The 12,994-nt window shown below is 39.0% G+C and overlaps 1 protein-coding gene across 1 annotated transcript; it reads right to left on the bottom strand.

Moving 5' to 3' along the window:
* Positions 1-262: 262 nt before the first annotated feature.
* Positions 263-12,902, bottom strand: gmip (GEM interacting protein). The gene is made up of 21 exons (XM_006791301.3): positions 12,660-12,902; positions 11,342-11,429; positions 10,741-10,837; positions 10,497-10,536; positions 8,519-8,644; positions 7,130-7,194; positions 6,871-6,978; positions 6,705-6,785; positions 6,202-6,363; positions 5,888-6,025; positions 5,258-5,448; positions 4,959-5,044; positions 4,811-4,873; positions 4,614-4,685; positions 4,367-4,509; positions 4,092-4,268; positions 3,877-4,014; positions 3,576-3,775; positions 3,095-3,419; positions 2,473-2,572; positions 263-1,672 (listed from the first exon to the last, which is right to left on the bottom strand). The coding sequence occupies exons 1-21, from the start codon at positions 12,703-12,705 to the stop codon at positions 1,038-1,040; spliced, it is 3,081 nt and encodes a 1,026-aa protein (XP_006791364.1). The 5' UTR covers positions 12,706-12,902; the 3' UTR covers positions 263-1,037.
* Positions 12,903-12,994: the final 92 nt, after the last annotated feature.

The following is a 12,994-nucleotide window of genomic DNA, read 5'->3' as shown; positions in this document are numbered from 1 at the left end:
GGGGAGGATCTTTTGCATTTGTGCTCAAGGTTACACGGAAACTTAAAAGGGCACAGCTAAGGTGAAACAACTTGTGATGACATATCAGCCCCTTTCACACAGGAAAACATATTTAAGTTTTTGTTGTATTATACACCAAAACTGTCTGAGTTTGATGCAAAAATATCAAAAGAACAAAGCCGAATGAAGATGATATCACTTTACTCCTTCTAGACATCAGGAAATGTTGCTTCACTCCATTTACTTAAACCAGGCTGTAAAATCAAACAGGTGCAGGCATTAAAATGCTGACATGGAAGTAAAAAAAGTGTCATGTCCAAACGCAGAGCACTGAAATTAAAGATAAAAGGTTTATTGCCTTTTCACTATTGTGTCTGACATGCTTTTCCCGCATACTGAGAGAGGACCGCCCCCTTGTGTTAAAACAAGAAAGGTGCATTAAGCTTAACATGATCAGTGTTAAGGTCAAGGACACCAGTAAAGGCATATATTTGTTTACAGACTATAAAATTTTTCATTTATAGGCAATAATATATTGGGAAAGCACAACAAATGTAAAACAGCATTATATTGATGACACATTTTACAAATATTCATAACAGTTTGCTCGGGTCAAAACCGTTATACTCAGGTGCTAGTTTGTATCTTTTCACCTCGCCTGCTAATTAATTCAAAACACAAGAGCTAATTAAAAAAATAATATATAAACTTCTCATGTGTGGTCTGTTTAGTGAACTGCTGGATTATCAACAGACCAAAATCTAAAGAAGATTAAGTGTTAATCCAAGCAGGCACCAGGATTGAACTTTTCCCTGTGTTTCATATGTTAGTTCAGTAGGTTTGATGACTAAAGACTTTGTGTTCCTGTGGTGACATTTGCACCTAAAATGTGGATGTATTCTATTCATAATAAAGGCATAATAATGGTAATATTGACAGAAGCATTTGTTGTTACATACAATAATGGTCATATTAATGATGTCCTTTGCTGTATGTGAAATCATTCCAGTGAACCATCTGTAGATTTTTATCTTCCCTCAGACAAAGAGCTGCTCATCCTTCCCTGAGTGGCTGCGTCTCAGCCTTAGACCAGACAGGATCTTCTGGGCCGGTGAGGTAACATTTTTCTCAACAGGAATTGTCTTTGGTGACGAACACAGATGGTGATAATGTCCAGTACTCTGCTTGTTATTGCTCTGATTTATGTTGCGATTTGCTCGACATCCTCCTGCCACCTCTTCAGCAGCCTGCGTTGCACTGGATGCTGTAGAAGGTGAAAGTGGTGCATACGTAGAGTCCAAGCCCAGCATGTACTGCACAACCTCACGGGGGCTTAGTGGGGCATCCATTTTATTCTCTGTGTCAGTAGTCACATGCTGGGGCTCAAGAATGCCCTCATAATGGATATCTATGTCTCGAGAAAGTCTTTGTGCCCCTGGCTCTGGAGAAGAGCTGCGACTGCTGTCTGCACTTCCTGTGTGGCCCCTCAGTTGAGGTGCAGCCTGTCTGGCTGCACATGCTGGGTTCGAGACTCGGGTTCCTGTATTATGATGTCGGTGATACTTCACAGGCTGTCTGGTGAAACGGTAGTATGGCTGGACTCCTAAATCAGAGGTAGCTTCTCCTACCATCTCACCCTGAGGATCACTTGATACATCTCTCATAGCCAGGACTGGAGCAGTAGAAGGATAAGCATGTGATTCACAAAGTTAAGCATTTCCAACACCAGTTATTGATTATTTTGCTTAAAAAAACAAAATCATTTTATATGATATATAGTGCAACTTGACTTGAAAGCGAGGACTTTTGAAGCTGCTGTTTTAGCAACAGAGAAGAGAGTCCCTCAGAAACACAGCGAAAGTACAAAAAGCAAAGAATGGTTTGAGCCTCATACTTTCCAAATCCCCAAACTCCAAAATCTAACTTTGTGTTGTCCAAATTCATACAAAAACTCAAATGTCAAACTGCAAATTCCAAAAGAAATGATCATATTATAGTTAAAATCACACAAATTAATTCATTAATTCCACAAAAACTATCCCTAACAAAACGTACTCAACCGAATTCAGCCACTTTTACTGAATAGCAACATATAAGGAAGTCCTACTTCTAAAGATAACTGGATGATGTACGCAAAGTAATTAAAAAACAGACATTTTAAGTATTCTACACCTACAGAATCTCACGCTTAGAAACACAAGCTACTTTGTAACTGTAAATTAGAACCAACCCCCTGTGTGCAAGAAATTAAGCAAAACACTTGGGAGCTGTTTGGTAATACCTACAAGAGGATTATTTAAGACATGTCCTCAAGTAGCAAAACTACAAGCTGACACAAGAGAGAACTCATTGTACTTGGCAACTGAAAACGTCAACATCTTTAGGTTTCACAGGACATAGACACAGAGGATAAATTAGTTTGCTGACCTGCTCTAGTCAGGAGTAACTTCTCTATCACTATGCCCCGCCTACCTGCTCTCTCACTGGCTTCAGCGCTGAGCTGGTCCACTGCCTCATTGGATGAAGACTTGTCAGATATATAACCCTCGCTTGACTCTCTCTTGATTCGATTCTGCTGGAATGACACAAGTTGAGTGGTGGATTACAGACCACATCTAAACCTGCAGCACTGCATTATTATAGGATTCCTACCGGGGCAATGACTACTTGGGATGAGTCTTCTTTTATTTTTAATTTTTTATTAGGTACAAATATAAAAAGGTTTTACTCTCCTAAAGAAAGGTGATGTCATTTTTGTGTTTTAATTCTTTTGATGCAACCCAACTAAAACCCCACAATTAGGTGAACTTTAAAAAAATTTTTTTACAGGAAAGAGCTGTGTAAAGCAGAAAGTAAAAGCTAGAAAGACGGTCATGCAGGCCAGAGTGCAGAGGGCAGGAGAAATACAGCAGTGTGCGTGAGGATCTTGTTAATCCTGATGGAAAAAACGTGAGGTTAAGGTGGCAAGTGTTAAGGCTCTTAAAAAACTGGTAAGTGTGTTACTCTCACATGGTGTGAATGCTAAGCAACTGCTGCTTAAAAGGGAGCAGTTAAAAATTAGCCATAGATGTTTAAAGTGCATTGAAATACTTACTTCTACTGAGCGTGGCCGCTCTCTGGAGGTGGTTTCATTTTCTGAGTCGAGATAAGCTACCCCATCCAAGGGGCAGGAACCTCTGGGAGGGGTGTCAGGAAGAGGTGCAGTAGGGGGTGGAGGAGGGGGTGTATCGGATCCCTTCTCCAGGCCGAATATTTTGTCGTGGTGTGTGATGAGGAACTCAACAAGTACAGCCTGGTAGGTGGTCTCCAAGAGGGCAATCATTGACATGTCTGTCGACACTAGAGGGCGCAATAACGTTGGCCCAAAAACAATGCCTAAATTGCTGGGAGACATCTTGTTCTCGTAGTTTTCTGAAACTCTGTAAATAAACACATGAGACAAATTCAAGGACAGCTTAAGTTAAATTTGACTTAGAAGTCAAAGTCAGTGGTCCAGTATAGAAATAAGTAAATGTCATCTATCAGGTTTAGGCCAAGTTAAACTAGAGAGGTCTGTGGTCCCAGAGCATGCTCACCTTTGAAGATGAGATACAAGGTGCTGCAAGGTGCTGTAGCAATATGGAGGAAGTCTGTGTAGTAGCTTTTGCAGGTTGTCAGTGATATCCATTATCTCATTAGTCTCTGGTGACGTCTCCCCATCATTCAGGTGCTGAATTGCTTTTCCCACCGCGACGAAATCATTGTACAGGTCAAAAGTTAGTAAGGGCTCAGGCAGCTGCAAGAGATAATATTGAAAATATTCAGTGCGATATCAGAGAAAACTTACATCTCTTGAATTGTGCAAAAATGAGGTTTGTATTTTAATATCTCCTTTACCTCCTTAAAGAAGTGCTTAAGGATAGAGGTGATGTCATGTGGTGAGAGGTCCGAGAGGTCCACTTGCTCTTTTTGTGTTTCAAAGGCATGGCAGAGCTTCTGAATGCGAGGCTTGGACCCACTCACGCGATACACACCCTAACAGAAATGATTATTAGATCACTATTCATACTTGACAACCAATGTATTTGTACCAGTGTGAGGATAAATAATACCTGGACAGAGAGAGCACGGCTCTCAATCTCAGATGTGCAGAGAATCACTACAAAGGGCACCTCATCTGGCCTGTCACGTGGCAGCAGAGAGAGGTCCACTCCAAACACCGATCCCTTCTTATGCTCACATTCTAGCTGACACACCTCCATACACTTCCTGTGCAAAGCTAGGCCACACTGAATGTGAGATAGAAAAGAGCCAATCTCATTAATAATCTCATGAAAGCCAGTTTTCTGCCCATGTTACAATATATTCATCAAATGTGTAATTATACCTCTTCACATTCAACCCCACTGACAACAATATAGTTGTCACACTGCTTGCATTTGGCCATTTTGCTTTTCATTTTCTTGAGTCGATGTGATAATGCAGCTCGCGAAACCTGTGGCACTTTGACTGGCTGACTATCATTGTACTCTGGAGGAAGGTGGAGAAGATAGGTTTATTTGCCAGCCAGGGATCAAATAAAAAATAAACTCTATTAACATATTCTGTTCATGAAAAGAAAAGGAGGTAAGAACCTGATTCATCCCGGTCATCTAGGTCGTCTGATGACACTGTCAAAGTGGATGCGGTTTTAGCCTGCCTCCTAGCTTCAGTTATATATTCCAAATAAAGCAAAAACACAGTTAATTTAAAAAAAAAAAAGTTCCACAAGTTTCGAGATGCATGTACTGTAAATTAAAAGTTAGATACAAAAATGTAAGCCTGTGCCTACCAGGGCTAGACAGGGACTCCGAACTGCCTCCGATGCTCTCACTGTCACTATATCCAGTTTTCCCTTAGGTGAACCAACACACAAATATTATTAAAGAGAAAGATTATTTTTTTTAATATAAAAAAGTATAATTAGGTGGAGCCCTTACTGCAATCACTGGATCGTCGCAAAGGACTATCATCTGCCATGAACGAGTCTGGCAGAGTGTTCAGAGTGCTGGTTTTTCTTTTGTTGCTTTAAAGAAAAGAAATTATTGAAACAATTATTTTAACAAGTAAATAGGTAGAATATATCAAACATGTTTTCTATCCTATTTTATGACAAGGATATACACTCAAATACATCTGTCCCTACTGACACATGTTTATGTGTTCACATTTATATTTAAAAACATGCTACATATTTTATCAGCAGTAAAAGAAGCAGGAATAAGTCCCTTTAACGCACCCTTTACCGTGAGGAACATACTCCTGGAAGGTAAATTTTTGGAGAATCTGCTCAGGGCGACGCTTACTGAGAACATACTGCAGATACGGCTCACCAGACTCCTGGGCTCTGCATGTTACCTCCAGGTTGTGATAGCCAAGTGGAACAGGCTCTGCCTGCTGACGCTGGAAGTAGAACAGGTTCACTGTGACCTAATACAGAGAGAAGACATCATGTGGAGTCAAGGAAAAAAAATTAATCAAAAAAAGTGATATAAAATATAAGAGTAGTGTTTTGTTCACAATTTACTTTTCATACCCGCAAAAAGTAAAAGAAAAAAAGAAAAAATATGCAAAGGAATCTTGTAATTTTATAAAACATGGTAGTTTTTTTTATTAAAATTCTTTATACTGTATGATGCAAAACATAAATCACTGCTTAGGTAGATTTTCAGGTAAATTTTTGTATTAATCAACTTAGAACTTAGAAGCTGATTAACTACTAATAGTTAGACATGTTAACTTCTCTTCAGTCATTAGACTGTTCTTAGGTAATGATCCTGTAAATATATATGTAGCTATCCAAGACAGCTTATAATATCAACTATATAATAACACATATTCTATATTTATACCAAAATGAAGTACTGACCTCTTTGAGCACAGTGTCTCCTTGAAAGATGAGCTTACGAATGTGTGAAATGATTCTTTCTTTCACCTTCACTAACTCATCTTGGTGGATCTTTGCATCAGTCACACACTGTTTATATATCAACTCTGCCTCTAACACCTGTGAAGACAGAAAGAAAATCTAAGTGGCTATGCAATCTGTGTTTTCCTCTTTTTGCATCGTCTCATAAGCCATTACTAAGGATACCAAAAAAAGATTTACTTTTTGTGTGCTGAAACCTTAGGCCCTTATTTCTACAGATTATACAGTATTTAGTCTATTAACACGACACTCGCCTTAGTCTGAGCTTCATCCTTAGACTTCCTCCTCTTATCTAGTGTTTTGCTTCCTACTGTGTCATCTGCAGCCTTAGCAGAGACAGCTTTCGCCTTTTCTAGCTCTTCACAGCGCTGGAAGTACTGTTGCTTGGCCTTTTTATAAGCTGTCACTGCTTCATTCTGAAAACAAGGAAGGGAGATACACAGAGTGGAAAACACTGTTTATTACTGGCACAAATTTTAGCACAACATACGAGAAAGGAAACACACTGGTTACATCCATAACAGACAAAACAACATATACATGACATACAAACAAGTATACTGTCCACTGTTTATACAATTTACACACAGATACTAATTTTAGATGAACTGAGACAAAAATATGTAATGATTATGACAACAATTTTACTATTTTCATGTACAGTCTAATATGACTTTAATAGATACCAACAAGTTCACTAACGGTGCAAATAACTCTGCTTAACATCAACCAATACCAGGAGTGATTATTTACTTACCATCCTCCTTTGTTCTCTTGCCCACTGCTCTTTAAATTCTCTGCGCCACTTGTCAATCTCATTTCTCTTTGCACTCAAGGCCTTTGAGACAGAGAATCGGTATTTAACACATCTACATCTAAACATCAGTGATGGTTTTACATGATGTGTTTGTAGGCTTCTATACCTGGTAACAGCGACTTTGCAGCAGATCAGAAGTCCTTCTAGCGTTCAGACAATTTTTGATGTCTTGTTCTAGAGCCAGTGTGTAGATGTACTGTAATGGCATCATTTCCTGCATAGACAAGAGCAAAGAAAGAGAAACGCTACAGTCTAAGAAAGAGAAATGCCACAGTCTCTGTCCTAGGCATCATTATAAGTAACCCATTGTGATGTACTGTAGCAATCATTGGTACAGTTTTTGTCAAGTATCCAGTAAACCATACCTGTTGGAGTACATTGGTTTTTGCTCCTTCAGCCGTCTTCATTATACTTTTTGCAAATTCCTGCTCTGCAAAGAAAAAACAAACAAACATTTTTTTTTTCATGTAAAAATAAAAAACACAGGCATGGTACATGAGGATAAAAAACACAAGTAGAATCACTGAAATTCTTGCACTATACTGAACATTTTTGGACATTACCTATCTTCTGTGTCTCTTCACAAGTCTGACATTTGATGAATAGCCTATGCAGCACCCACAGAATAACTAGAACTTGTAGTGTGGTCAACTTTAACCTGTGTCTATTTTGAAGTTAAAAGAGGAATTAATTTGGTTAAAAATACCTGTGGTTTGCATTTTGCATCAGTTCAAGAACTGCAACAGGAAATGAACCAAGCTGATGTCAGTATGATCTCACTCACACTGTGCAAGTACTGATACAAACACTAAGTCAACAGCAGTTTGTGATCTGACTGCTCTCTTTGAGCAATGGGCTCTATACTGTTAGCAAACTCAAAGTGTTACTTTACTGTGTAATCACTAGTTTGTGGCTGAGCTTCACCCAGCATTACTCATGTGTTACCATTGCCTAACTGATTTCCTTACACACTTGAGGTTGGTAACTGTTGCTCTGTGTTTTGAATGATAACACTACTATCAGGTAGTGATGTCAAAGTATACTGTCAAAGTATATTGACATCACTACCTGAATTCATAGGATCTGAAAAGGCTCACAGAAGAGGGATCGCTGTGTACTCCAAAGACAAGTAGTGTCTTTTATTGCCCTCCTCTTTTCAGCTAATCTGCTCTTTAATCCTTTCTGTTTGTGTGTAGCGTGCAGTCCTCTGGAATGACTGCATAAACTCACATCCTCTTTAACAGAAATAATCCAGGCAGGTGATGAAAATTACTCGATGGTACTCCAGCTAATACTAAAAATGCATGTATTATGATTTTTCTTTCTTAATGGGTAATACAAAGCAGCAATCCAATCTTCAGTGTGCACCTCTTCTCCTTTACAGGGTGACTACTGCAGCACTATTTCAAATGTTATTATATCAAAGCAAACAAACAAACAAACAAAAAACCCCAATTTGCTCTAACTCTAGATGAAAATACTAGGGCACATTCACTTATACCTAACCTACCTGCATGAAATGATCATTTACTAACACTTTAAACCAATTAATGTTGGTACTACTCTAAGACTACTGACTTCATAGTGGATCAGAATTATTTTCATTCATATTGTACACATTATGGCTTTGCATTTTGTAAGAAATCCACCTATTCTTGTTTCTGTGTGCGGTTTCTATTCAAATATGCCATCTACGATAAGACAAAAAATTTGCATGTTACACTACTATTTCCTTTACTCAGCTGTGTATTTACCCAAGCTGATTCTTTTCTCCATCCAGGCAAGAAGGTCTTTGGCATATCGGCACCACAACTTGGCGTACTGCAGCGCCGTCTCCACTCCATCCTCACAGCGACATAGGGCCAGGTCTGCTTCTTGGACTGTGAGGGAGTACATCATCATAATGGTAGGCTCAAGGTGTACCCAGGAATTACACTGTAATAGCACATAATACCCCCTTTTCTCAAGAAAACGTTTAGTCTGTCCTTAAGTGATATTAATGGTCCCCGACTATATCTGACAACATAAAGAGGTTTAAAAATCAAATACCAGTTAAAAAAAAAAAAAGATATACACAAACCCAAAACAGGAAATAATGGCTGGATATGACAAGTCATAGCTGCTCCTCAGAGTAGGTCCTGCAGTTTCCAGAAGGTGAGAGCAAACTCTAGCATGTATACTGAAATATACATTAGTTTGTCGGTAAAAAACAAAGAAAAACACCCTCTTAAATTCGTCCTATGTCTCACAGTTGACAGAAAAAGGATGTAACTAGAGAGAGGACAGCCCCAAAACAAACTGCTTTAGCTAAATAACTTCCCTCCTCTCTCTTCCCTTTTGCCTGGCCCCTCCCTCTCACACCTGTTCACTCGTAGTCAGCTACCGACACAAGCCATGTTGTGAGAGCACATAACAGCACACTAGCATGTTGTTATAGCGCTACTGTGGTCACCAAGGCAGGGCGTTAATACGATAACCACTCTTCTTCCTCTGTGAGTCACACTAGTGCAGGGTGGATGATGTATCTGTGACAGTCACATGGTCTAACAAAAGCTCCCTACACTACTTTCTCAATGTGTTCCACTTCCAGCACAACCTTCGCAAATAAATGCAATAATTTTTTTTTCTTTTAACCAAAGCTGATGCATTTCAGCAACTTTCACTTCTTCTAGCGGTCCATTGTGCAGTGCTTTAAAACATGCAAGCATGTTATGCCAGACAGACAGAGAGGCAGATTTTATACTGCTCTTCCCCTTCAGATAGCTGCCAAATCCAGTTAGAGTGGTAGGAAAAAAAAAAAAAATCAAACCAGACTTTCTTCTGCCATCATGCGCAGCCCACAAAATAGAACATGCAATTCCAGAGATATGTTAGGTTTTGTGCTATGGGTGACCTCTCTTAGCCTTTCCTCTCTAGGGAGAGCTCTGAGCACTTTCAGAAATCAGTCCTTTGGAGTTCAAGCTCTTGGAATAAGGATTATTCCAGTCAAGTCCAGAATGCAGAGTGACAGGGTTTAGAGGAGCGTTGAATCAGGTTTATCTCCTGGCATGTGAGAGAGCAAGCGTGCTAAGGTGGTGTGGGGGAGGTGTTCTTGAGAAGAGCTTCTATGCCCCAAGAATACATTTGACATTGCTCACCATCCAAGTTTAACACAGTGTGCCTCTGTAATATCTTATCTTACCATGTGCCTATAATTTGAGTCAAACTGAAGTTTGTGCACTTAGCTCAAAGTCCCACTGTAGACTATGAGTAAGTCTGGTGCATTTATCCATCTGACTTGTGTTTATGCCATAGACCATGTAACAGGAGATTTCTGTAACTCTCTTTTTTCCACTAGTCTAATGTAAAAACTGAGAGCAGCTGTCCCCTGCTTTAATCCTCTCTCTTTAGCCTAATCTTGTTACAGAGGGATGGTTACAACTCACAGCTGATTATAAGACAATAAATAAATGTTGAAGAAGAATATTTGTAAAGTGTCACAGACAGTAGCTCCTGCTACAGCTAATGATCCGATGGGATGAAGGATAGTATCCTGTCAGTCCCAGCAAGGTTAGTGCTAGGTTAAGCAGGTGACTGAACCACTTCAGCAAGAGGTTCACAGTGTAAAGGAATGTCGCATTGAGACCAACTGTTTATAACAGCTGACGTTATTCACTGACCCTGACCAGAGAGCATGCAGACAATAACACACTCATTTGGGCTTTTTCATCCCTTCTGTCACACAAACCATACCTGTCTGAGTTCCATCCACGTCATTGGGTTCGGCACATATCTGTGGACAAAGTGCATCTTCAAACTGGTGGAACTCTACAACTCTATCAAAGCACATCTAATCGTCTAAAAACAAACCATCAGCAGTGGAGACAGTAGATTTGAAAACGGAACCTGAGCTAAACTTTAGCATAACAACAGCATAAATGACAGGCCTTTCATTAAGTAGATCATTCACTACATTCAAAAGGTATTTATTTCTTACGGTCACGTCATGTTGCTCTGTGGTCTCTGCAGTTTCTACAGAGATAGGTTCTGAGATGGACTGGGAGTCAATCTCTGCTAGCAGATCATCCCCTGAGCTGAGCACAGAAAGAATGTATAAGGAGAGAAACATATTTGTCAAGGAATATGCCAGCAAGCATATGCTACTGGGCCTTTTATTACCATAAACAAGCCCCTTAAGAACCTTTCAAGGTCCAGTTCATGTATTTTTATCATCTTAACTATATTCACCACTGCACCTTTGCTTTAAAGAAATGTTATAAACAGTTTCCAGTCAGTGCTTCTCATAAAATATGAGTCACAATCAGGATAGATTAAACCAGACATGGCAATGCTAATATAGAAAGTTATTAAACCTTTAGTTAAAAGCTTGAACTAGATAAATATACCAACAGATCATACATAACTGAGTTCATGTTGATGGATTATTAAATGATAAAATCTAAATTAATAATCCCATCCTCAAGAGCTTTTTATCATTTTCCATCTCTAGACCATTTGAAATAGCAATTCACTAACCACAGTTTTTACTTAGCACCCGAGTGATGCAGGAGAAAAGGGTTGCACAAGGTAATACTTACGAAGAGATGAAAGATAAATCGAGGTTATCAAAATCTCGGAAGATCTCACTGTATCGCTTTGTTTCAGATTTCTGCACTCGTTTCACATCTGAAATGAGAAATGTAAAAGCTAAGATACATACAAACTTTACATTGTATTTATGTTACATAGAGTAAACGGGGATCCTGACATGTGAACCCTTCCCCCACCCCGAAAAAGCACAAACTATACAGAAATGCATATTATACCACAGTATCAAAGCTAGTTCATCAAGTATATATATAAACACACAGTAAAATAGATGAACTGAAAAAAGGATCCAGTTCAAAAAAACAATCAAACTTAGCTTCTCATAAAATCCTATCTGACAGCATTTGCCCTTAATGTGAAATAAAACTGACACATTTTGCTGCTTAAACTTTTGTGCTTTTGTGCAACACTTTGACCGTTTAATAACCCTCTGACATAGCAAAAAGTTAAAAACTGATAATTCACAATAGGTGTAACAAATGTAAAAAAGAAATCACTCGCTCAGAGAGGCCTCCATTTTGGTCAACCACATCCTGCTTGCAGTTTGTGTCACGTCCCATCGTGTACATAGAGTCCTTGTTTTTCACGCCACCAGTGTTTCAGCTCAAGAATATGAGCTGACAGGAAAGTAAGATGTTTCAGCAAAATTTGAACACAGTTTTCCAATGTAGTTGCACTTAACTCTGACAGTTGTGTTTGCTGTTTACCCACAACATTTGCAAAAGCTACTTGCATGAATTGAGGCTACACTGCAACAAGCTTCTGAATAGAAACTTTCAAGCAAAGAAACATTTCTAATTTCTAGTGTGTCAAATGACACAAGTCTCCAAAACAGTTTTAAAAGAAGTTGACAGTCTTGGCTTTTTGGAAGGAGTAGGCTAATTCTGCTGAATAAAAATACAGAAGTTAAACAAAAAGACAGAACAAGAACCTTTAAAAAAGAGTTCAGGAAGTTCATCAACAAGGAGGATGCCGCACAGCAGCAGAAATCTTCTGACAGACTCATTAACAAAGGCACTTTATGCATGCAGCGTCTGCATGCACCCACATGAATACCCATGTCATAATGGCGCTACACTGCTTTGAGTAGATTTCCAGTAACACAAACCAAAATAATATTTGGCAATTAAAAAGTTTGGGGTTTCTTCAAATGAAGAAAAATGTGTAATAATAGCAAAAAATTTTGAACATTTTGAAAGGAAAGAAAACAGATTTAAGTTTCATTTAAGCATGGGCAAGTTGATATTTAGAGTAAAGGACACAATTTACTCAAAATGACCACATGTCATATATCTTATTTGTGCTCACCTGTGCCTTGAGTAGAATCCTTGTTTTCCACTAAATCTTCTTCCATTTCTGCGCTATTTCCACAGTAGGCAGACCCTACCAACACCTCTCACACATTATCTCGCATCAGGGTCAAACTACAATACACAGTAAAACACTTTGTATTTGAAGTGGTAGGAAATCAGGACTGTAGCTTAAACACAGCGAAATAAAGCTGAGCCCCAAGCGCGCTGATATGCAAGTTCTTAAAATGATCTTCCTCTGGTAGAGTGAAGGTTGGCCAATGTTTTTGCCATCAAGGGGAAGAGGAAGTGTATCTTACAGTCACTGGAGGCCCCACCTACATTGTCTAACCA

Source organism: Neolamprologus brichardi, chromosome 4, assembly GCF_056152115.1.
Source record: "Neolamprologus brichardi isolate AB-2024 chromosome 4, ASM5615211v1, whole genome shotgun sequence".
Taxonomy (NCBI): domain Eukaryota; kingdom Metazoa; phylum Chordata; class Actinopteri; order Cichliformes; family Cichlidae; genus Neolamprologus; species Neolamprologus brichardi.
The sequence above is the reverse complement of the archived record's forward strand: the minus strand, read 5'-3'. Positions and strand labels throughout refer to the sequence as shown.